Source organism: Schistocerca serialis, chromosome 4 (assembly GCF_023864345.2).
Source record: "Schistocerca serialis cubense isolate TAMUIC-IGC-003099 chromosome 4, iqSchSeri2.2, whole genome shotgun sequence".
NCBI classification, from domain to species: Eukaryota; Metazoa; Arthropoda; class Insecta; order Orthoptera; family Acrididae; genus Schistocerca; species Schistocerca serialis.
The window spans coordinates 303,137,080-303,164,602 of NC_064641.1; the positions used below are offsets into that span (position 1 = coordinate 303,137,080).

General features: G+C 38.9%; 1 protein-coding gene across 4 annotated transcripts in view; it reads left to right on the plus strand.

Moving 5' to 3' along the window:
- The window catches only part of LOC126473954 (protein pigeon), a 500,491-nt gene that overhangs the window by 404,527 nt on the left and 68,441 nt on the right, over positions 1-27,523 (plus strand). For all 4 annotated transcript variants that reach the window (XM_050101320.1, XM_050101319.1, XM_050101322.1 and 1 more), the window contains one exon: positions 12,673-12,857. In XM_050101320.1, coding sequence (XP_049957277.1) covers positions 12,673-12,857 — 185 coding nt within the window. The remainder of the gene's footprint in view (positions 1-12,672; positions 12,858-27,523) is intronic.

Sequence of the window (27,523 nt, forward strand, 5' to 3'; positions counted from 1 at the left end):
TGTTCATGCAAACTGTATCTTCTAGATGTTGAATGGAATACGAGGCCTGTCTAAAAAGTAACCGACCTTTGGGCAGAAAAAATATTTTTAGTGCCTGACGGGGTTGGGACCCTAATCCCCTTCAAAGCAGGCCCCTTGTGCTTGCACACACTTAGCCCACCGATTCTTCGAATGCTGGAAACACCTCTGGAAGTCTTCTTTTGGAATGGTGTTCAGCTCCATTGTTGTGCTACGCATTATCTCTTTTCTACTCTCAAAATGGGATCCTTTCAGTGGCATCTTCAATTTGGAAACAACCAGAAGTTTCAGGGAGCCATGTCAGGAGAGTAAGGAGGTTGGTGAACGGCTGTAATTCCATGTTTGGCCAAGAAATTTTGGATCAAGTGGGATGAATGTGCAGGGGTGTTGTCTTGATGCAGTTGCCAGTTTTTTGCCTTCTACATGTCTGGTCTTTTGCACCAAACTGCATCACAGAGTTGCCAGAGAACATCAAAGAAGACAGTCAGCATCACCTCGGATTTGCTTTGCACCTGCCACACTTTCTTTGGCCTTGGAGACTCAGGATACTTCCATTGTGACAACTGTCTTTTTGTTTCTGGATTGTACCTGTATACCCATGACTCATCTCCAGTAATCACGGTGTTCTGAAATGCAGGATCAGTGTTGGTGGTGTCCAGAAGGTCCTGTGCGACATCAAAACAGAGGTCTTTTTGTTCCAGCAACAACAACTTGGGCAAGAATTTCGCAGTCACTCAGTGTATGTTCAAATCATCATGCAAAATTGCACCTGCAGAATCTTTACTCACTCCAACCTCTTGGGCAATGTCCCGCATGGTCAAACAATGATCTGCCATCACCAAGTTTTGCACCCTCTCAACAACAGATGCACTCGAGCAGTTTGGGGCCTGCCAGAACGCTGGTCACTCTTCACTGATGTGCGGCCATTTTTGAATCCACTCCTTAATTTGTGTTACACCCATCACATCTTTTCCAAACACTATCTGAATCTTATGAATTGTTTCGCTTTGAGAATCACCAAGCTTTTGGCAAAATTTGATGCAATATCTTTGCTCAACACATTCAGTCACCTTGAGAGAATCGGTAATTCGACAAACACATTGTGTAGCACCTCACTCAGCAGCTGACAGGCAGCGACTGACACGCTGGAAGGTGGCGACAAAATTCACACATGCGCATAAAGGTCTCTTCCTTTACTGTGTACAGTGGTGCCACACTATCGGCTCTATTTTGTGTGGGAAAATCAAAGGTTGGATACTTTTTAGACAGACCTCATTCAACTTTCCTTCCCACTTCAGCATTCACATTAACAAGTAGAATTTTACAATTGCTTTTTACAATGACATCCACTATATCCAGCACCAGATAGAATTCATTCTCCCCTTGAGGTGTACTTTCTGCTGTGAGCACATAGCAGTTCACAAATGACACTTTACATCTCTTCGTGTCAGTTGTTAGTACTTTTGTTCTAGGGAGCTCTGATAAAAGCCCAAGCATTTTAGCAGCTGGAGCCTTACTCACACAAAATCCTGTACATAATTTGTGTCTTGAATCACAGCTCCCATAAAATATTGTATAGTTCTTAACATCAAGGATACCAATATCCTCGCAGCAAACTCCATGTGATGTGGCTAAAGCCATCCAAATCTTTTGATCTCCTTGAGTAGACTACCTGAGGCATCTGTTTATGTAAACTTAAAATATTCTATGTTCCAACTCATTTACTTTTTCTGCACACTTTTAATCTATTTTGTATTATGGAAATCCAAGATTTCATTGCACTCTATTCACAGTTGCCAAGTTTTCTGTGATGGGATGGTAACCCGTTTCCAACTTTCAGCCAGGAGGACCAGGGTTTCTCATTTTGGGGTAACCTTCCTCTAGATGAACTGTTCCCCTAGAACTGTTGAGGTTCATTTCTCCTTTCTTAAAAAATCTGAAGGGTTTAAGAATAGGGAGTGAGAAAATAGGGTACTTTGAGGCATCATTGACGAGGACCTGTCCAGCTTGGAAGATCCTGCCAGTTGCTACACTACTGCTGGCATTGCTCTTAGTGTTGTATCAACACAGAAACCTTTCTGCATGCCTTGACAGTGCTACTTAAAAACACTGTCTTGTGGAGAGTGAGCTACTGTTTTTACTAGTAATTCACAAAAGTTTCATTTGAAGTATGACTTACTCAACTACAATGAAAGATGCAAAAATAACCTCCCTATATATTTTGCTGCCTCTTGTATGGTCAGCTTAAGTGCCTCGCCTATCTGTAAATGCTTCCTATCTAACCTAAATTTCCAACTTGTCACATCCTAGTACCAACTGCTTCCCAACCCCATTTGCTCGTAGCTTTTGGCTGAATCCCAAAAAGGTTCAGTCATACTATGCATCTGCACTGAAATTACTGTGTGCTGTCTAAGCTAATAGACAATACTAAGTGGTTAAGACTATTACTTGTGTAAAGTAGGAAATCCAGGTTTGAGTCGTGGTCTGGCACAAATTTTCACTTGTCACCATTGAATTTAATTTAGTGCCCAATTGTGGCAAATGTCTTTTTGCATCACAAATTAGTGTCTGTTCTGTCAGACAAGAAAGTTCCTTGCCATGCCAGGTTGCCATGAGCAGCATACACACTATGCCAAAGAGGGTGCCAGAAAATCTGTGCAACCAGCAATGAGAACAGTACCTACCAAGAGAATACAAACATATACCTGTAGTAGAAAATCCCAGTTGATTGTTGCCTGGCAGATAGAAAATCAGCAACATCAACAGCAGACTTCCAGTAGTGTCAGTCAACTGACACAAATGTTTACATCCTGTTGTGCTAACTAAAACTTGTGAAGTGCCAGTGGTGTGATACCGACAGACACAAATAGATGCCATGATGTTTGGAAGGATTTCCAAATTACTGCAATAGTTTCTGCCAACAAGGATACCAAAGCATGACCAATACCTGCTTAAAAGAATAGGTAGGAAAAGCTGGCTAACATATTTCATTTCAGAAAACCAAATCCAAGGCAAACATTAAATGATGATGATGAGGATGATTATGATTATGATGATGTTCACTTTGCGGGGCACTTAACTGTGCAGTCATCAGTACCCATACAAAGTCCAAATTTTTTCGCAGTCCAATCTGCCACTGTCACAAATTATGATGATGAAATAATGAGGACAACACAAACACCCAGACCCCGGGCAGAGAAAATCCCCAACCCGACCAGAAACCAATCCCAGGACCCCATGATTCAGAGGCAGCAATGCTAGCCACTAGACGACGAGCTGAGGACGTAAACATTAAAGCACTACAGACTGCTTAGGGACCGGCCTTGGTAGCATTGTAAGTTTTGATAGCTTTATGTGCTATGGAGAAGTTGTACATCTGAAAAGCTATATGGCGAGTTGTTACCTTTTTTCCTTCCATTATTTATATTCTTCCCATGAATTTATAAAAATGTTTGAAAAAATGTTACAATCATATAAGATCTACTTTCTCCAAGGTATTCATAGTTTACAATCTTTATATTTTGTTATAAACCATATTTAATGGTCATCATAAATAGCAGCACTCATCTTCTTGTGTATATTTGTTGGAAATATCAAACACCATTTTTATTCCAGTCCACAAACTGTGGCATCATGTCTAACTAGATTTGAAATGGGGATAGTAGTATTTTATTGTGATCAAGAGGAGGCTGGTGCTTCATATTATTTTCACCATCTTGAAATGTGTCCCTGGCAGACAATTCTTTTCCTATCCAATGTTCTTTCTTTGCATGATGTGACATGGATATTCCATATAGCCTCTTTTCTGACTGAGTGGTTTGAATATCACCATTAGGTTGTAAGTAGCATGAATAAAAGGTCGCTATGTGTAAGAAGTGTGAAGTGCACTTTGAATGTATCCTGATGGCTAAAAGAGCCATGCGCACTTTGAATAAGAAAATACTATCTGACATTGAAATCAACATAAAATATTGGGTCACCACCAACTCTAGCCACACGACAAATAAGAGGTTGTACTGAGTTGTAAAATTACTTAAGTTATTCATAAGAAAAACTCACAAAAGAACATTCATTGTAAAGTCACTGATAAAGAATGGGATGTAATCCAAGCATTGTTCCCATGAATGAAATATTGAGTAAAGTAAAGAGTGCGCGAACACTGTGCATAAGTGCAGCTTGCAGCAATATTCCTGAAAACAAGATCTATTCCAGAGCATTTGTTTTAAATAAAAAAAGGACACTAATTGTTGTGACAGTGCCATGACATTTAACAGTGCCGCCAAGACAGTACGCGCAAACGGCGATAGAGGCGCTCCGCTACTCGGCTGAGCGTGGGAGCGCCACCTAAATACGAACGGCGCCGGCCGCATGTCACGGCACGGCAGTCGAATAAGAGATACTGAGTTGTTATCACGTAACCAGCTATTGTTTCTAAGTGAGTGTGTTTGAATATCCACGCAATTATTGGTGATCAAAGGTTATAACACTTTTTGGCGACGAGGATGGGATATTTTCACTGCGTTGTGGATTTGTGTGTTCGTGACAGGCCAGACATGGAACAGCTTATGCAAGCGCTCATTGAACAATAAACACAGCTGACGGCTGCTATTCAGGCATTGTCGAGGTCGCTTACTCATCGTCTGACTTCCTCTTCTCCGCCTCCATTCCCTCCTTACGACGAGGCCACTGAAGACTGGGAGGATTATGAGAAGCGTTTATGGCAACACTTCTTGACTTTCGGCATTGTCAATGCTCCTATGTGTAAGTCGTTATTTCTATCTTGGATTTCCCCACGGATCTATCAGCTGCTATCTCAGTTAGCCCCTCTGTAGGAACCTGCCTCTCTGTCCTTCCAAGAAATGTGTGACTTATTGTCTAATTATTACCGAAAAAACACCCACGTCGTTGCCGCCTGCGTGGCGTTCTACCGGTGTCATAAACAGCACCATCAATCTTACCGGGCTTGGGCGGCGGAACTACACGGTCTGAGTAGGAAATGTCAGTTTGTCACGGACACTCATCATGAGTCTTATGCTGATTCAATGGTTAGGGATGCTATTCTACAGCTTGCTCATGGTAAAGAAGTTCAGCAACGTGCCCTACAACTGCCAAACCCGTCGTTGTCGGAAGTTCTAAGCATCGCTCAATCCTTTGAAGTGTTCACGCTGCTGGCGCGCAAATAGACGCGTGGTGTGATGTGGGCACTGTACAATCAACTTTCAACACGGACAATTTGCCTGTTTCGCAGGAGAACGAAGATGTGGTGGCGGTTCACTCGCGTAAACAACATCGAGTTGGGCCGCAACGCTCGCAGCGAACACAGCAACCACCGAAGCAGGTTATCAACAGCTGGATGGATTGTGTTCTGAATTTTCATCCGTGTTCTCTGCTGGTCTAGGTCGTGCCAAGGATTTTGAAGCCCACATTACTCTTAAACCTACAGCTTGCCCTAAGTTTTCCCGGGCACGCCCTATTCTGGTGGCGTTGCGTGCGTCTGTCAAGGCTGAGATAGACAGGTTAACAGCTTCAGGGATTCTCCTTCCTGTTACCTCCAGCGAATGGGCATCGCCAATTGTGGTGGTTTCTAAACCAAACGGGAGTCTGCGATTGTGTGGTGATTTTAAAGCCACTGTCAACACTCAGAGCCTCATTGACACTTATCCTCTTCCCCATCCTGAGGAGTTATTTACCAAGCTCGCTGGGGGCCAGTTCTTTTCCAAACTTGACTTATTGGAGGCGTACCATCAGTTGCCGTTGGATGCGTCTTCCAAGGAATTTCTCGTCATCAACACTCCTTGTGGGTTGTATCAGTACCAGCAGTTACCATTTGGCGTCGCTAGCGCGCCGGCCATTTTTCAGTGGTTTTTGGAACAGCTCACGGCTTCCGTTCCCGGCTGCATAAACTATCTGAATGACATTGTTGTCACGGGGGCCTCCACTGAGGAGCACCTTCGCAATTTGCGTTCACTGTTTCGGGTTTTGCATTCGGCTGGGTTGAGGTGTAATCTGGACAAGTCACAGTTCTTCCAACCCTCCATTGTGTATCTTGGTTTCCACTTGTCACGTGAGGGTATACATCCTCTACGTCAGCATATTGCGGCCATTAACGCTCTACCCCGGCCGTCTAAGGTCGAAGAACTTCAGGCGTTTCTAGGCAAGATTGCTTATTATCACAAATTCATTCCATCCACGGTGGCGGTAGCTCATCCTCTCCATCAGCTGTTACACAAAAATGTCCCTTTCTGTTGGTCCGACGAGTGTGAGCAGGCTTTTGTCCGCCTGAAGGCTCGCTCATTTGCAGTCAGTGCCTTGTCTTGCCACATTCCGTCCGGGTCAGCTTTTGGTTCTGGTGACTGACGCGTCACAGTATGGCCTAGGGGCTGTTCTCGCCCATCGGTATGAGGATGGGTCGGAACGACCCATCGCCTATGCTTCCAAGACCCTCAATGATGCCCAACGGCGTTACTCTCAAATCGAAAAGGAGGCGCTCGCTATCATATATGCTCTAAAAAAGTTCAGCGTTTTTTTGTATGGTTCTAAGTTTCACCTCATCACCGACCACAAGCTGCTGGTCTCTCTGTTCAGCCCATCGGCGTCGCTTCCGGATAAGGCAGCTCACCGCCTGCAACGTTGGGCCTTATACTTGTCTCGTTTTCACTATGAGATTCACTATTGCACCACGGCCCAGCACGCCAATGCTGACGCATTGTCGCGATTGCCGATGAGCCCCGACCCGGTTTTCGATCGTGATGAACTACTCTGTTTCCACATTGATGAGGAAGAACGTCATGCGGTCAAGAGTTTTCCACTTCCAGGTTCGCAGGTCGCGTCGCCTACTGCGCGGGACCCGGTTCTGCGTCAGGTGATCGATTTTGTTCAACGGGGTTGGCCAGACAGGACCAAGGGCCGGGCATCGGATCCCCTTCGCAACTACCATGCCTTGCGCCTTCGTCCGTCTGTTCATGATGGTGTTGTTCTTCTGGCCACGGATGGCGCATCTCCACGGGTCGTGGTGCCAGCCTCTCTTCGCAAAGATGTTCTCAAACTGTTGCATGAAGGCCATTGGGGTATTTCTTGGACTAAGTCCCTGGCCCGCAGGCACGTTTATTGGCCCGGTATTGATTCGGACATCACCCACATGGTTGCTGCGTGTGGTCAGTGTGCTCAGCAACTGGCTGCACCTTGTACAATGCCCTCTCCGTGGCCTGATCCAGCGCAGCCATTGGAACGGGTGCACACTGACTTTGCCGGCCCCTTCCTCGGTACTTATTGGCTACTGTTGATTGACGCCTTCTCGAAGTTTCCGTTTGTTGTTCGATGTCCGTCACCCACCACTGTGGCGACGATGCTGGCTTTCTCCAAAACCTTTGTGCTAGAAGGACTTCCATCCACGATCGTCACAGACAATGGCCCTCAGTTCTCTTCACAGGCCTTCCATGATTTTTGTACTGGACAAGGGATTCATCATGTTACAGCACCGCCCTTCCATCCGCAATCGAATGGGGAGGTCGAGCGCCTTGTCCGCATTTTCAAAAACCATATGAAAAAATTCCTTAGTGATTTTTCCACAGATGATGCTCTGCTACAATTTCTGAGTTCTTATCGCTTCACGCCTCTGGGTGATCGCAGCCTTGCTGAACTCTTGCATGGCCGCCAACCGCGCACTCTACTGCACCTGCTTCACCCTGTCAGGCCTTGTGCTGTGTCCCCTAGTGCGGGAAAATACTCGGTGGGCGCCGATGTGTGGGCACGAGGGTATATATCTCGCCCTAAATGGGTTCCAGGGGTGGTCAAGGCTCTTTGCGGCCACCGGCTTTGTGAAATACGTACGGACGACGGCATGGTTGTTCCCCATTACGACCAGATGCACCCACGAGTGGTGGCCACGCCGGTGCCACCGCCCCTTCCTTCGCCTCCACCAGCCCGAAAGCCAGTCCTGTTGCTGCTGCTGATCTACCGTACGTGTTGATGCAGCCGACGTCGCTACCGCTTCCGAGTTCGCCGGAACTGGCCCCAGTCGCGACGCCGCCTTGTCCGGGACCCATCTCGCTGGAGCACACCCCCAGGTCCACGACACCTATGGATGCTGCTCCAGAGTTTTCACCCATCATCTCGTCCAGGAGGCACGTTCCACGCACGAGCTTCCGTCCTGGACATTTTTGACCATACTCTCGTGTCTCTCCGCGGGATCTTCTCAGAGCCTCACAAGAGGCCATGGATGTCTCCGCACTGTTCATGTCTCCAAGGAAGAGAGTGTTTTTTTTTTTTTCAAGGGGGGAAAAGTGTTGTGACAGTGCCACGACATTTAACAGTGCCGCCACGACAGTACGCCCAAACGGCGATAGAGGCACTCCGCAAATTGGCTGAGGGCGGGAGCGCCACCTAGCTACGAATGGCGCCGGCCGCATGTCCCGGCATGGCAGTCGAATAAGAGATACTGAGTTGTTATCATGTAACCAGCTATTGTTTCTAAGTGAGTGTGTTTGAATATCCACGCAATTATTGGTGATTAAAGGTTATAACGCTAATTAGTGGACCTTTGCGCATAGAAACGCTATGGATGGGCTAACAAGGAAAACTACAAGGTAAATGGCATAGGTAATGGAGACATAACACCGGTACACTGAATAAGATTGGAGGCAAAATTATTTATTCCTTAAAACATTGATGTAATGCATCTATAGACTGCTGTTGGCTGGTAACTAAGTACAATTGCTTGTGAAATGCTACACGTTTCACAACAGACTTGTGTGCCCACGTGGTTCGTGGAGACACAATTTCTACGTACCGTGACCAAATTTTAGTAACATCAAACCACGCAGTCATGAACAATTACCATCTTACAGAGGACACATTTGAATAGACGAAGGATAATGGCAGAGGGCCAACAAACTCTAATATTAACCCATGTGTTTAGTTTCCACTGGACAAAAGTAATGAGACAAAGAAAATTCATAAAGAAGCAAAAATTACAAAAATTTGGAGAATATTAGACTGCATACACATGTAGTTGCAGGCGCACAAACATTCACACTGAACCAAGAGCACTTCAACATATGCAACACCTTTGTGCTACGTTCTTCTTATGGATCAAAGACAAGTCTGCATTAGGAATCAAACTTAAAGTCCGCAAAAGCCTTGCATTCGTTGCTGCAACCCAGCAAATCAATCTTTATAAGATGAAACAGGAGACCAAAAGCTAAAAGCTCGCCTCTTCCTATGAGACAATGCACCACACGGTTAAATCAACTCACCCTTCTTCGAAGAGACTTTGGCTGCAGACCCTCGGCGAGCTGGAAGCAGACTGATCATCTCACACACTCCAACATCTCCCACACGACCCCCTGGCCAGGAAAACCCAGAGACAAGGCTTCCGCCACCAACCTAGCACTGGTAACTTTCACACAAAGGGAGCAAACCTCTTTGCCTACCTGAAAACTACAAGGGTTGGCCATTCTGCATGACTACTGCTGATTCTCCGCAGCAAACTAAACCACTGTACAGAAAAATGAAACACACCCACATTCATTCATTCCCTCACGCATGCCAGAGAGTTCAGTATCATTGGGAAGCAAATAAAATGATGATGAACGGAGACTACAGGACACTTTCAAGTTCACCACAACAGTCTAATAATGACCAACGTAAATAGACATGATTCAACCAAACACACTTCAAACTTATCTTTGATTTGCTTAAAGAACAGCCACTATTCCATTGTAAGGTACTGTTATCCCATAGCTTCATTGATCCTTTAACATTGCAGTTCTTCACCCATTTCAAAATATTTCGCCACACACTTCTCATTTTGTCTATAAATGATGGTTGTTCCAGGGGATAGCACATTCCTCTCCGTAAGTCTGAAATGTAATAATTCTTATGACACTTTTAGGTGGATCAAGGTCATGCACAAAATTATTTAATTCACTTTGAGTGAAATGCTTGTATAGAATGAGTGCACCAGACAATATGAAGTCATAGCATCAGTATCTGGTTTTGTCAAAATGCTTGAGTCGTAACTGGAACTGAACTGAAAGTTGAAAATACTTAGAAAGAAGGAGCAGTGGCATCATGATTTCATAGTACGTGTCTTAAAATCAACTGCAAAAATTAGGATACTGACTGGAATCAGAATCAGAAGCCGATTGTCTCATAACATACAAGTTAAGTCAATGATTTATTGCAGTCTAATTATAATACACAATTTAATTTCACACACTATATGAAAATGGATAATTGAAAGCTCCTTTTGCTGTATTATTACTAGGATAGATCAGGGTAGTTATGCATAAAAAGATTTAAATCAAATACAAACAGGGAAGGAGCACTTGATATATTCAGACCTCTTAATGGTGGACAAGAAGGCACTCTTGGCCTTTCTTTGCACATATTTCTGACAATTTCTGTTTGCAAGTTCAGTATTCTTTTCATGTTTCCAGTGTTTCCTCTAAAGATAATCCCATACTTCACCACAGATTCAAAATAACTGTGGTACAATATATTTTGTGTGCATATCAGTTGTGTTGGCTAAGTTTGTTGTAGCAAATGCCAGGATGTTTAATTTATTTGCGAAGTGTGCCATATGTAACAACCTTGACAGGTTTTCACCCAGATGCATTCCTAAGAATTTTACACAGTCTGCTTCCATTAGTTCTTAATTTTTATTGATTATCTGAAGATCATTAGATATTTAAAATATTTAATTTTAATCTATTTACATTAAATGGAACTAGGTATCAAGTTTTCTAGTCCACCTATGATATTTTCAGGAACTTTGCATTATTATTTTCAACCAGAACTGGTGTATCACCTGAAAATTGTACTGAATAGGAATTTATGTTGCATGATAGGTCATTTATATCAAAAAGGAATAGGATTGGCCTTAATATGGAGCATTGTGAAACTCCATTTAAAATATTTTTTGCTGAGCGATTTTCTATCTTTTAGGTATGAGTTGAAGCATTTTAAAATGTAGCTATCCGTTCCATATTTTTAATATTTGTGCAGGAATAAAGGTTGGTTTACACTGTCAAAGGCTTTAGTAAAGTTTCAGAAAATTCCTGTAGATTTCTGAGACTTGTAAATACGTGAATTATTATTTTTCACAGAATTGTCAATAGCATAAATTGTGCTTCTGCTGTTTTGCTAACCAGTTTAATTTATTGAGAGTGCATTATTGTATCTTTTATTGTAATTTACAACTTGTATTGTAATAAGTTTCTCAAAGATTTTAGAAAACACGGGAAGAAGAGAGATGGGACAGTAGTGTCTCATGTCTTCTTTGGAGCCATTTTTTAGTTAGGGTTGGACCTGGGTTCAGTTTAGCATCTAAAAAGTATGCCTCTTCCAGTCATTGATTTATGACCATGGATAGTGGTCCTTCTATTATACTGGAAGCTGCTTTAAGGACCTCAGTGGGAAGATCATCCCATCCCTCTTTTTTAAGGGTAATGTTCCTTTTTCTACCTCGTTGTGGGTCACTTTATCAACTTTACTTAAACATTCAGTCATATTTTAATTAAAAAGAAGTAACTGTTTATTTTCTAGGTAATGTTCTTCATTTACATATTTTGCTGCATTTATAACAAAATCGGTTACATATTATGGTACTAAACAGTTGCAATTAATGTATATTGTATCTTAATTTTTGCTATTTCCTGATTGTTGACTTTAATTCCAGGTTGTGATTTAACAACTGCCTAAACTGCATTTGATTTTTTTCTTTGTTTCTGAATGAATTTATTTTTTGCTGTTCATTTCTTCTCTTTACAACATTCTTAAATGTGTTTATAGGTTTTAACATAATTTACGAACTCAGGACTTAATTGTTTTTAAATTCTGAATGTGTTTTTTTGCCACTAGATTTTATTCGACACTGAATCTTCTTTAACCTACAACAAAAGAAAATTATGTTTTACTCACTGTGTTTTATTTTGTGAAGATTTTTCTGATATTTTGTACATCAATTTTTGGCAATTTGATCTGAAATTCATGGTTTGAAGTAGAATTTAGCAATTTTACTGTTCCCACCACACCATTGGAACTCAAAACTTAACCTTTTTCTCTGTCCTCTATTTGACTATCTGATGTTTTGACAGATATTCAACATTTTATATGTCGTGCAGAGCATTTAACCCCAAAACATGCCTAATGAGCATAAGATAAAAAGTCTGACTTATTTATCCTCTCTTTGGGTGTCATGACAGTAGCAAAATATGGACTTTTTAAAAATGGCGGCCAGTTCTTACATACATCTATAATGAAGAAAAATGCATTAACTTAGTATGTTTTCAAACAACACATAAAATTCGTGGCATTTCTGTTTTTTAAAACAAACTTGGTGTGATGGTGCAAAATTGTTCTTAATGCTTGATCTATCCAACAATGATTAATACAGAAATATGTGATGCAGGAAAATTTATAACTTCTAATTTGTGAAGAAACAATGGGTAGAAAACCTGACATCATGGTGAAACTTGGATAGATGCATCAATTTTGGACCCTGGAAAATATATATCAGCTGTTAGCTTATTGAAGTAAAACTGATGAAGACAAGTATTATTAGTATCTTAAACTTCGTTGAAATTTGATGAACTCTAAATGAGCTAGCAATAATCTGATATAGAATGAAATTCTTTGTTTCACTCGTTGCAGAATCTACGAGAACTGAGCATGCATTTGTTAAAGAATGGGAGCAGGCAAACTCCAATGAATGTCCATGTTGTAGCAACACGCTATGTTGCAGCTCAACTAGAAGTTTCAAAACATTTGTGTGCTATGTTATGCCAGTGTGCTGGCATTGATTCGTACAAAGAGCAAGAGAAAGGATTTGCTCTCATGTAAGTAGAATAGAAGAAAATCTTAGATCAGTTGCCATTGGTCCCCCTTTCTCCTTATTTCTCAGTAATTGCTGTGTAAAATCTTTTGAACTAACACTGATATACTACAGTTTCCCTGTTAACCCTTTCAGTCAGTTTTTTCATTTCTAGGATGAAAATTTTCTAATCTGGTACCCAAGCAGAACTTATTTCTAGAACATTTTTCATATAGCAGAAACCAAAATTGGTCTATCCAAACCCAAATTGTGGATGATCCAGTACAAAGGACCTGTGAGTTACATGCATATTTAATGGCAAAACTTATTGTGACCTTTTTTAAAAAATGGAACATTTAGGTAATACTGAAATATGGCATCCCGGCCAAGACACAAGTTGAAAATATGGTCACTATTTTTTATTTACTTAAATTTGCCATATTTCGTGACAGTACCTTTTCCGTTAGACGTTTGCAAGGTGATATTAGTCTTGGCTTCAGTTGTCTAAGTATGATTCCACAATGCATCTTTGTCGGCTGCAGAAAAGACGTGGTTCAACGTGTTTGCCTCATTTTGGTGTTTCAAATACCATTCCTTCAAATGTAATTTCTTTTTTATAGTTAATAAAAAAAAATAGTAACATAATTCAAAATTATTTATGACGGCGACCTTCACATTGTTCTTCCATCAACACACACCAAGAGTTAGCTGCCGACTGACTGTAGTCAAAGACGACTCCAACGTCAAAGATATTTTACACAACACACAAGCTTCCACTTGTAATCAGTCTCGTTGCTATTCTTCGATACATTTTCTAATAGTAATCAATATGCTTTCACTCTCAAAAACAGAAGTAAATTAACATATAATAAGACAAATTATAATAAATTCTGACAAAAAATATAGGAAAACATGTACAATTCAGTATCAACAAATACGGTAAAAAAAATAACATCTCCCAGATCCATTACAACTGCTCCCCAGGGCTTTTGTAGTTATGGACATATACAACAAAATCCCGACCACACTCAGTAATGGATCTGTATTACACAATTAGTACATTAATGATGCAGTCTGATAACCTCTTCCAAATTTGGACTCTCTGAATCTGTGGACATGTTACTGGCTGTTGTTGCAATGATACTTCCCCATCAATCTCATACAAAAAAAATTCAAGTAAAGAAATTATTTGACATGACAAATATACATGGTATAAAACATACATGAGAAATATTCTAACATACAGCATACAGATTGAAAATAATAGGAAGATAAAACTCATTTCCTAGAATAAGATTTTATATATATATATTTGCCTTATATATTTTCTTTTACTTTGATTTTTTTTACTCATGGTTTTTTTTTCTTTTGTATATTTTTTTGTTTATGATTTTCTTTTTAAAATTTTTTTTACTCATGTTTTTTTGTATTTTTTTTCTTATGATTTTCTTCTTTTAGTACAGCTAAAGATACATCAGTGTTATCTAATATTTTTTTTGCAATTATTTATGTACACTTGCCTCTCTACTACAATATTACTACAAGTCACATTCTTGTGAAGAGTACTTTTGCTCCCCACAACATCAGTATAAACAACAATAAACTGCTCATATATCATGAGGCTTTATCTAAAATTGGTTTTGAAACTTATACCTTTGCATGCATGTCCTCACATGCATGCCTTCACCCACAGGGAAGACTTAGCTTCCAAAAATTAAAAATATTCGGAAATGCTCACTATGGAGACCTTTTTTTTGTAAAAAAGTAAAAATAAATCTTTCTCTCATTTTTTGTTACAACAGTGTTTTTTCATCAGTTTCAATTAACATGTGACTTCAAATTATTAATTTATACATGCAAATATACATACTTGTTTGTGCAGGTAGTTTTGTTCTAACAAGCATATTCCAGTGGAGGACTTTCGTTTTAGGTGATAATAGTTTATTTAAATTTTGAAATTATGATTTCTGTTTATACAGTTTTAAAGAGACAACACTCCTGAGACCAAATAATTTCTTTGACTTAGGATACACCAAACGATAAGCATTAGGGTGTGGATTTTCTATGACCTCAAAAGGCCCAATATAGATATCAAAGAATTTTTTAATTTCTGAAGTTAACATTTTTGATTTTTCATGAGATTTGACCAGAACAAGATCCCCAATTTTGAAAGTGGTTAATTTTACCATATTGTTATGTCTTTTATTCCTCTTTTCCCCTTGTTTCCTCATAGTTTCCCTAACAATATCTTCTCTCTCTGGCATAGTTACAGGTGTACATTTAGGAAATTCAATAAGTTCTGATATAAGATTTGGAGGTCTAATATTAAACATACTCTCATACGGTGAAAATCCTGTGGAACTATGTTGTATGCTATTCATAATATCTTCAAAATTTCGAATGTGCTCAAACCAAGTTGGATGTTTATGGCTACAATAGGTTCTATAAAGTCTCCCAATTTCGCTCATATATCTTTCTGCAGGATTGGTCGACGGAGAATAAACAGATATAAGTATATGCTTCAATTTTGATCTTTCAATAAACTTTTTCCAAATTTTAGAGGTGAACTGTGAACCATTATCTGATAATATAGCTTTTGGTTTACCCACCTGTGCGAAATAATCTCTTTCAATTTTTATTATAATTTCATGGCTAGTAGCTTTTTTCACTGGATATAGTTTAATTAATTTTGAAAATACATCTACCATAACAAATATATAACAGTGACCACCTTTACTCTTTGGTAACATTCCATATAAGTCCACTGCGATAAGATCTAAAGGTTTTTCCGGAATAATGTTTTGCATCTCTCCACCACATCTTTGATTGCTCACTTTAACTCTCTGACATTTGTCACAGGTTGCCAATTCTTTTCTTACCTTCTTTCCAATATTGTAAAAATAAACATTTTCTTGTATCTTTTGAATGCACTTCTGTATCCTACAATGGCCAAAACTTTCATGTATGTAAATGATCAGCTTATCAGCATCTGCCTCTGGCCAACACAGTTTCCAATTATCAGAATCTACATCTGTTCTCCGAAATAAAATCCCCTTATGTAATTTGTAAAATTTATCAAGTTTCTCATACCCCTTCTTGCCTAAACATTCTTTGATTAATTTCCAACTCTGATCTAAATTTTGATTTTTTCTAATTTTGTTACACATAGCTCTAATTGTTTTTTCATTTTCCACCCCTTTCAAGTATCTAATTTTAAATTGCTTTTCCTCCTCTTGTTCAAAAATCTCCTTTTCTCCCCCAATTGGTAACCTTGAAAGTGAATCAGCTACTACATTCTCAGAACCTTTAATGTGCTTGATTTCAAAGTCAAACTGTTGCAGAAATATTGCCCATCTGGTCAATCTACTGTGGTATAATTTGCACTCTTGTAAGTAACTCAAAGCTTTGTGATCCGAAAATACTATGGTTTTATGTCCAATAAGGTAAATTCTAAATTTTGTAAAAGCCCAGTGAATTGCCAAAAGTTCCTTCTCTGTGACTGTATAATTTTTTTCATGCTTGAGCAACATTCTGCTTGCAAATGCTATGGTACAATGTATCTTAACTCCATTCTCTACTCTTTCTTGAAATAACTCTGCTCCAAGCCCATAATTACTGCTATCAGTGTTCAAACAAAATGGTAAATTAAAATCAGGTCTGTGTAATAAGTGTTGCTTCCTCAACTCTTGCTTAATTTTATCAAACTCTTCCTGACAACTTTTATCCCAAACCCAAACAGTGTTTTTCTTAAGTAATTGACTTAAACATGGTGCATTCAGACTCTGATCACTTATATGTTTTCGGTAATAACCGCATAACCCAAAGAACGACTTTAATTGTTTTTTAGTCTTAGGAATAGGAATTTCTGAAATTGCTTTAATTTTTTTCTGGATCTGCCAAAATTCCCTTGTCTGTGACAACATGACCCAAAAATTTTAATTCAGTAACTGCAAATTTACATTTCTCTAATTTCAATGTCATCCCCCCTTTTCTAAGTTTTTCACAAACTGACTTCAAAATCGAAAAATGTTCCTCCCAATTTTGCCCTGTAACCAAAATGTCATCTACATAAATTATCAGTTTAGACGCAAGTTCTTGCCCCAGTACATGATCCAAAGCTCTTATAATTTCGGAAACAGAAGAATTTAACCCAAATGGCACAACACAATATTGGTAACTCTTACCATTGTACAAGAAAGCAGTATATTTCCTAGAATTAACCGAAAGTGGTACCTGATGAAAACCCGAAGTTAGATCCAAACTTGACATATATTTTATATCTGTAAATATATCGAGTAACTCATCAATATTTTCGGGATGGTCTGTCTGTCTGAAAAAAATTTTGTTTAAGTGTCTAGAGTCCAAAACCAATCTTACTCCACCATCTTTTTTCGTAACTACTACTAGAGGATTATTATATGCACTGATACTCCTTTCAATTGTATTACATCCATCCATCTTTTTCAGCTCTTTCTCGACAGTAGGTCTTTTTGATATTGCAATACTGTATGGTTTTATGAAAAATGGTTCATGAGGTTTTACCTGAAGCTCACACTGATAACCCTTTACCCTACCAGGTATGTCACTGAAAACATCACTGTATTCCCACAGCAGATTTTCTAACTGTTGTTTTTGCTCCCCAGATAAATTTTGTTTTTCTGAAATTTTCAAATTTACTAAATTCCTAAATTCAACTTCATCAGTATCAAATCTATGAGTTTCAATATTCTCCAATCTATTTTCTTTTAGTAAATTGATACTGTCAAAATTTCCATTACTCTGATCACCAAGTGTGTTCACAAAATTTGTCTGAATGTATTCCCTTTCACTAGTTTCTATCAAAAGTTTTCTTCCAACCCAATCAAATGCTGTATTTACTTTTACTATCCAATTCATACCCAAAAGAAAATCCTCATTAAATTCCTGAATTACAAAACATCCATGTGTGAACAACTTGCCTTCAATTAAAAATGTCACTAAAGCCTGGCTTTTTACCAATTTACTGCTCTTCCCAGTAGCACCTTTTATCTTTACCCCAACAACTGGCATTTCAACGTAATCTTTCCCCACTTTCAGTTTCTTGGTTAACCTTTCAGATATTCCCGAGATCTCACTTCCTTATCAATTAAACATTTACCAATCCATGACCCAATTTGAACTTTTATATAAGGACTGCAAAATTGATCACTTTTCTCAGAACCTGTATCCTCATGTAATAAATCACTTTCAATTTCCCCGAACCTATACTTATCAGAATCATATGGTATATCATTACATGTATTATTTGTCACAGTTATAAAATTTGCACAAGATACAAAATTGTCATTAGTACTCTCTATTATGTCAAATAGCCAAGAATTTTCATCCAAATCACATTGTATACTATTGAAGTACTTATCCTTCAGCTTTTCAAAAATAAAATATCTCATCTTTTTCCACCACTCAGGACATACAGTTTCACATACATTAATAAGCATCTTTCTAAAGTTCTTGTCAAAAGAAATAGTTTCACTGTTCAGCCATATATTCATAAGAAATGTGTGTGTATCATTACTATCTGTAAAAGTTTCACTCAGGCTAGAAGTTATACATATGTCATCGTTATTTGTGTAGTCAGATTCTTTACCAACATCATCAAAATTCACACTTTCACCTACACCCAGCTTGTGAGCCTTATTCATCCTGGTAACATCCCTGGGAATTTCTATAATATTCTCGCTATTTAATCCATTTTCAACCATGAGTATACCCAACTCCCTATTTAAACCAATGAAATACCTTTCCTCAACATCATCATCAATACCATTACCATCATTATCAACTTTATCATCAACATCATTATCATTACACATATTCAGGTCATACACATTCAAATTATCCCCCAAAATATTATTTCCCCTTTCTAAAGTTACCAGATCCCTTTCACCAACATTTTCATTCTCACAGCATGCATTCTCTCTTTCATTCACACACATCTCTGAACTACTACAAATTACATCATCTGACAAAGTGTTGTTCTTTTCTGCCCAAGTGTAAAACTCTGTTAAATTAAATGAATCACAATTACTTTTATCTACTGTATGTTCTTGTGTACTGAAAATTTTATCTTTATCAATATCATCATTATTTTCCTCTTGAAATTTTTTCAATAAGTAACAACTAATGACCTCATGTGATAGCTTAGGTTTGGAACTGTCATGTTTGGGTTTATGATAGTCACATCCATTGGTCCTTTCATCTTGCTCACCTTCTGCCTCAACCTTGCGGACCTTCAAGGGGGCGTCTACTCGTTTTTTATTTCCTGAAGTACAACTGGTTCCTGTTTGAACTGCTGATTGTGGTTCTGCCAATGCCTCTGATCCACATTTCTGTTCCCATTCCTATGCCAAACATTACCTGATTGTTGGTAGTTTCTATTGTACTGATGTCTATCAAAATTTCTGTGATTTTGATCCCTAAAGTGTTCTCTATTTTGTTGATTATTTCCGCAGAAATGTTATTCTTGTTTTGGATAAAAATTATGGTCCTTCTTTTGAAAATTGTTATATCCCCCTGAATTTTGACTGACACCATGATAATTGTTTTGTTCCCTTTTTTGAAAGTTGTCATTTCCCCAATTTTGACCATTACCTTTCTGAGTAAACCCACTATGTGTTCTTGTTGTTACTCTATCCAACTTTTCAATATAATTGAGAAACTGCTCTACATTACTATCAGGACAATGAACTAAACTCAACTGCATTGCTGATGGCAATCTTCTCTTTAAGGTATCAATTTTGATCAAGTCATCCAAAGGTTTTGTTAAATGAATAAGTTTTTGAAGTTCACTTTTGCAAAATTGTTTCATGCTCCCATCTGATTCTCTATAGTTTCTCCCATTCAAAAATTCACTTTTGATTCTAGTTTGTTTAAGATCATCCCAAAATTTTTCCAGAAATTTTGATTCAAAATCTGAAAAGGTCATCCCCAAAGTTACAATCTGGTTTGCCCAAGTCAAAGCTTCCCCTTCCAAGAATTTTTTCACAAATTTAATTTTCATATCATCTGGTGAGTGAGGTAAAAAACAATCCTTACAATACTGTATAAAATCAACGGGATGTAGGGGTCCATCTACCGAAAAGTGCTTCACTGGAATATTAGATACAAGATTGCATGTGTTGACATTGTGATTTTTGCTTTGAGATTCAATGTCAAAACTTTCAATTTTTTCGCTAAGTTCTTTGACAGATTTTTTGTTTTCTAAATCATTGCAATCTATTTTTTTTTTCCTAGAGTAACCAAACGATTGTCAGTTTCTGGTTGTACATTTTTTACTAAAACTTTTGTGTTCTCATCCAAATTTTTAATTTCCCCTTTTATCTCATTAAAATCAATTAAATTTGTTTCCCTATCTGCCAGTAACTCATTTTTTACAGTATTAATTTCACCGCTCAATTTAGCATCAATTTCATTTACTTTTGCTTCCACAGATTCAATTTTTTCCTCGACACTGCCAACTCTGTTCGGAAGATCACCCACTTGGGTATTGACTGCTTGGACTTGCAACAAAATGTTATCAATTTTTTTCATCCCAGTAAGTCTTATTGTCGTCAACTGATTGTTTAATTTCTTTCGTGAAATTTACAAGAAAACTTTTTAAATCAAATTGATCGGTTCTTTCTGTTTCATTTGACCTGACCTGATGTTCGAAGTCTATTAAATTACTACTTTCTACTTTAGGCACAATACTCTTGAAAATCTCATAAGTCATTGTGAAGAACAAAAATTTATACACAACAATACAAAACGAGATAAAAATATTGTTTCAACAAAATACGAGGGTTTCATGACTTATCTGGAACACTCTTCTACTGTTGCAAAACCACGTTTTCCATCCATGTGATTGTTGACCAAAATTCTTGAAGTATTTCCTTCTGTCGAAAATTATATTTTTTGCCGAAACATTTGTTCTCAAAACTTTTACTTCCCGATGAACACAAATACTGTAACACACATTCTGAAGAAACTTGTATTAACACACAAAAATTTTCTTCCTCGTAGCACTGTTGAGGATCTCGTGAACACAATATCCCGGCTGAGCCCCCAGTTGAAATATGGCATCCCGGCTAAGACACAAGTTGAAAATATGGTCACTATTTTTTATTTACTTAAATTTGCCATATTTCGTGACAGTACCTTTTCCGTTAGAAGTTTGCAAGGCGATATTAGTCTTGGCTTCAGTTGTCTAAGTGTGATTCCACAATGCATCTTTGTCGGCTGCAGAAAAGACGTGGTTCAACGTGTTTGCCTCATTTTGGTGTTTCAAATACCATTCCTTCAAATGTAATTTCTTTTTTATAGTTAATACAAAAAAATAGTAACTTAATTCAGAATTATTTATGACGGCGACCTTCACATTGTTCTTCCATCAACACACACCAAGAGTTAGCTGCCGACTGACGGACTGACTATAGTCAAAGACGACTCCAACGTCAAAGATATTTTACACAACACACAAGCTTCCACTTGTAATCAGTCTCGTTGCTATTCTTCGATACATTTTCTAATAGTAATCAATATGCTTTCACTCTCAAAAACAGAAGTAAATTAACATATAATAAGACAAATTATACTAAATTCTGACAAAAAATATAAGAAAACATTTACAATTCGGTATCGACAAATACGGTAAAAAAAATAACATCTCCCAGATCCATTACAATACGCTCATAAAATAGTTGCGCGAAATTGTTAAAGAAAGCTTTATGAATTTTAAATGATGCTGGTGACATACAAAGTTTATTTTGCATGGAATTGTAGAAAGCAGTTGTGTTGATTTTATTTTATTTCATTTTATTTCATTTCATTTCATGTTCCATAGGTCCAACTGTGTTGGGTTCACAAGGTTCTGGAACAAGTCAGTTTCTTACAAAAACAATATGCTAATCTTATAGCATATACAGACATTTGAGTACATAATTATATAAAAATTTATACAGTACATTCTTTGAGCAGCAATACAGAAAAAAGATGATACATATTTTCTTAGAATCATTAAAGCACTATGGAAAAACAGATACAGAGCACACACAGATACAGAGCGCAAGTTAAATAACGTTCTTAGTGGCATTATGTCAACTTGTATTATATAATATTAAAATTTTACAATTTATTTGTTTAAGAATTCATCTAGACCGTAAAAAGCTTTTTCTAGCAGAAATATTTTCAGTGCTTTCTTAAACTTACTCTTGTTATGAATCTCTGTATTTATTTCAGGAGGAAGAGCATTGAAGAGTTTTGTTCCAGTGTAGTGGACACCGTTTTGCGCCAAGCTCAAATTTCTGTGCCCGCTGTGTATGTCATTCTTCCTCCTTGTGTTATGCTCATGATAATTACTGTTTGGGTGACATATCTTTATATTTTTACAGACAAAACACATGAGAGAAAAAAATATATTGGCATGTAGTTATGTATATTTTAAGTTTTCAAAAGCTATTTCTACAGGAGTCTCTTGAGCACAGTCACATATAACTCTTAAAGCTCACTTCTGACCGTTGAACACTTTCCTTGCTAATGGCTGGTTGCCCTAAAAATAATGCCGTATTCAACGATTGAGTGAAAATAGCCATAGTATGCCACATTGCAGTGTTAGGTTCATTCCATGTAGTGAGAACCCATAAAGCATATGTAGCAGAGCTAAGCCTCTTACAAAGATCTGTAATATAGGAAGACGAGATCATTTTCTTGTCAATGTGCACTCCAAGAAATTTGGTTGTTTCCATTCTTTCTATTGGCTGATTACCACATGTCACACTTATCTCTCTCTCCTTTACTGTTTTTATACAGTACTGAATAAATCTGGTCTTACTGGAATTTAATGAGAGACCATTCACCTTGAATCAGTTAACCACATCTGAGAGTATGTGATCAATGAACTCCTCAAGATTACTATCTGTTGTACCGCTCATAAAAATTGTGGTATCATCAGCAAATAATGTAAATTTACACGGCAGGCTTGTACATGATGGTAGAACATTTATAAAAATCAGGAATAATAGTGGCCCAAGAATTGAGCACTGAGGCTCTCCACATGTAATGGAACTCCCTTCAGAATGTGAAGAAACATCACATTCTCCACCTGAGCTATTCAAGAAAACTTTTTGTTTTCTGTCTTGGAGATATGACTGTAGCCAATTGCCTGCAACACCACTTATTCCTACTAATTTTGGTTTTTGCAAGAGAGTCTGGTGATCAACACAGTCAAATGCTTTAGACAAATCACAGAAGACACCAAGTGCTAGCATCTTTTCATTAAGGGTTTCTAGGATTTCATTTGCAAGTGCATAGATTGCATCTTCTGTTGAACGGCCCTTTTGAAAGCCAAATTGGCTCTTGCTGAGAACTCCATTCTTCATGAGATGATGAATAATTCTTATATGTCTTAGCTTTTCTAGAATTTTAGAGAAAGTTGTCAGCAAAGAAACAGGTCGATAGTTAGTTAGTTCAGTTTTATCACCCTTTTTGTACAGGGGCTTCACAGTGGCAATTTTAGAAAAAGCTGCCAGCAAAGAGATAGGTCGATAGTTAGTTTGTTAGTTCTGTTTTATCACCCTTTTTGTACAGGGGCTTCACAATGGCATACTTAAGTCTACTGGGAACAACACCTTTCTGAAGGGAAACATGGAAAATATGACAGAGAATGTCCCTTATGGTGTCTTGTTTGGCGGTGTTGTAGGCAAACGTAGAAGAAGTTGTAATTAGATGGATGATGAACACTAACTTCACGTAATGAAGGTTTATTCAGCACTTGAACATACAAGACCATAGAGTGAACTGCCTCTGCCCCATACAGTATATATACAGCTACAGAACATTCCAGTACAATGATTCTTGCCATTTGTGGATACTTCTAAAAATGTACTCAAACTGAATATAGAAATTAAAATTCTACAGTCCAGGTGAGTTTTGAACTCACGACTCTCCATGCAACAGTTTAGTATCATATCCACTACACCACGGTGCTACTCAGCTTCTTTTGTGACATTGCTCCATCCTTAAGAGAACAGTGCCTCATCGGTCCTGCATACTCCGGCTCCTGATGACTGATTTTTGCCCTGTTGATGATCTTCTTAGAACTTCTTTTGCCGCTATGCTCTTCATCAGCTTTTTGCTTGTTGCCTGTCGCTGGAGCTTCGAATTTACCCTGGGTTGTAGGATCCTTATAGGGCTTCATTCAAAGGATGTGGACCGTATCTCTGATCTTTTGTCGTCTTGTGTTGGGGACACAAACTTCAGCTTCATAAGTAACATCTTATAACCTTATAAGGTCCAAAGTAGAGCCTGAGGAGCTTCTTAGAGGTACCAACCTTCCGAATAGGAGTGAAGATCCAAACGAGGTCACCAGGCTGATAGACAACAGAGCGGTGGCTCGTGTCATACCTTTGGCGATCGTTTTCTTGAGCCTGCAGCATGCAGAGTTGAGCTAACTACTGAGCTTCCTCAGCTCTGGTTAACACCTGGCCGATGTAGTCGTCGTCCATGTCATCAGGATGTAACAGAAACACAGTGTCCATCATCAGAGTTGCCTCATGCCCATGCACCAGGAAAAATGGTGTAAATCCTGTGGTATCTCGTTTAGCAGTGTTGTAGGCAAACATCATGAAAGGTAGTACCTCATCCCAGTTCCTCTGTGCAACATTGATGAACATTGAAAGCATATGCGCCAAGGTCGTATTAAGGCGTTCAGTAATCCCATTAGTTAGTGGATTGTAGGCAGTCGTCATGTGATGAGTAATGTTGCACCGATGGTTTATCTCTGTCACAAGATTCGATTAAAAACTTTCCCTTGATCCGTAATTAATGACATGGGGGAAACCGTGTTTTAATACAATGTCTTCCACGATGAATTTGGCTACCTCGGGTGCTTCGGCTGTTTTCACGGCTTTTGTAATGGCATAGCATGTCAGATAATCAGTGCAAACAATAATCCATCTATTGCCACTACCAGACGTTGGAAATCATCTAAGGAGATCAACCCCAAAATGCTGGAAAGGTGTTTCGGCTGGTGGAATTGGTATGAGTCGGCCAGGTGGTTTCTGAGGAACTGCCTTTCTCCTCTAGCACTCTCAACAGTGCGACACATAGTGACAGACACTCCTAAATAAACCTGGCAAGAAAAATCTCTTGTGGATTCTAGCGTATGTCTTAATAAATGCTAAACTTCCGGCCTTGGGTGTGTCATGGAATTTCTGTTGAATATCTAAGCGAATGTGTTTAGGAATCACTGCTAGCCACCTCTTTCCAAATGGATGAAAGTTTTTCTTGCAAAGTAATCCATAATTTGAGATATCTTTGTGTCCTTCTTCTGCTCAGCAGAGAGATCCTGGAGTGCAGCGAGACAGTCACTATCTTCATCAAAGTCTTGATGGTCTAGCACAGGGTTTCTTGAGACACAGTCGGCATCATGGTGTTTTCTTCCACTTTTGTATACTATGGTAATGTTATACTCTTGAAGACGTAGTGCCCACCTGGTGAGTCGTACTCGTAGATCCTTCAGACCTGTCAACCAACAAAGTGAATGATGGTCTGTAACAACTGTGAATGGCCTTCCATAGAGATACTGTCGATATTTGCACATGACCCAGATCGCAGCAAGACATTCTCTTTCTGTAGTTGAGTAGTTTCTGTCAGTTTTTGTAAGTGCCCTAGAAGCATAGGCTTCTCTTTTCCATCCCTAATCTGCACCAGAACAGCACCCAATCCCATACCCACTGGCGTCTGTCTGTAGTTCTGTAGATGCTCTCTCATCATACAGACCAAGTACAGGCTCAGTCATCTGAGCTTTTCCCAGAACATGGAAAGAATCTTGTAGAGCACCACCCCAGATAAATTTAGCATCAGCTTTTAACAACTCTTGGAGTGTCCTGGCTTTGATACAAAAGTCTTTGATAAAACGAAGGTAATAAGAACATAATCCAAGAAAGTCTCACATCTCTAATACATTTGGGAATAAGAAATTCCGTTGTAGATCTCACATTTTCTGGGTCTGGCCGCACACCTTCGTTTGACACAAGGTGTCGAAGTATTTTGATTTCTTTTGCTCCAAAGAGACACTTTCTTGGATTAAGTTTCAGTCCGCCTTGTTGGAGACACTTAAGAACAGCCCTCAGTCTTTTTATATGTTCATCAAATGTCTCTGAGAACACTATAGTGTCATCTAAATAACAAAGACACATTGTCCACTTCAGGTGCCTTAGAAGATTATACATCATCTGTTCAAAAAATGCTGGTGCATTACACAAATCAAACAGCATTACCTTAAACTCATACAGGCCCTCAGGGGTGATGAATGCAGTTTTCTCATGATCCACCTCATCTACTTCAATTTGCCACTATCCCAAGTACATGTCGATGGTTGAGAAAAACTCAGCCCCATTCAGACAATCTAGTGTATTGTCAGTTTGTGGAAGACGGTAAATGTCCTTTTTAGTTATCTTATTAAGCTTCCTATAATCAACACAAAAGCACCAACTGCCTTCCTTCTTCCTGACAAGGACCACTGGTGACGACCATGGGCTCTGCGAAGGCTGAATGATGTCATTCTTCATCATTCTCTACCTCATCGCGAATTATTCAACATTCCGTTTCTGACACACAGTATGCTCTCTGGCTTATTGGTTGATGGTCTCCAGTGCTAATCCGGCGCTTCACTGTTGATTTGTCTAATTTGCTCTTCACCCTGTGGATTGCAGCATTCAGAGAACTCTTGAAGAATGCTAAGTAGCTTCTTCTGTTGTTTCTTAGTGAGATCTGGTGATAGTCGAGCTAGAAGATCTTGTCTCGTAGTGGTAGCGCTAATTTTGCCCCCAGACTTGGCTTGGGAGATTTCTGTGACGCTGAGCGCTGTTCTTCAATTAATGGCTCAGCATTTGCTATGCACATGCGTCTTGGAAGGATCAGCAGTTCTCAGTGATAGTTAACTATCCACACTTCACTGAGTCCGTTCTTAAACGAGATGACTGAGGCTGGGATGACTAAGTCATTCTTCAGTGGTATGCTTCTCTTACATTCCACACAAAATCCATGGGTCGATGCATGGCTTGACATGTGACAGCTACCTTTCTAGTGCTGACTGCAAGAATGATCACTTAATCCACCACACAGTCTCCACACACACGGATGCACATCTTCCTGTCCATAGTATCTCATCTCATCTAGCATAATCTTTGAGCGACCACAATCTGTAACCGCTTGAGAAGCTTTCAAAAAGTCCCATGCAGAATGATGTCATGACTACACTCTTGTAAGACAATGAATTCTGAGGGTTGTGTATGGCCACTTATACCCACACCAATGGTACATCTCCCTGTGGATGTTACATATTTCCCATTAGCCACCTTCAGCAGAGATGTTTTGTTGTCTATGAATACAGTTTTCTGCAACTGCCAACGGTACTTCTCCAAAATGACTTAATATGATGCTCCAGAGTCCACAAGAGCTTGGGCTGGATGGCCATCCATGAGGATATTGATGTAGTTTCCTATCCTTTTTGTACTGATCGACGGCGGAGGATTTTTCTCTTCGGCAGCTTCACCTCCAAGGAAGGTTGCATCCTTTAGTTTTCCAGGTTGCAGCAGCTATGTGATCAGCTGGAACTTCTAAACGGCGATGAAGGCCTTGATCAGCATGTTGGGGAGCGTCCTCTCCAGTGGC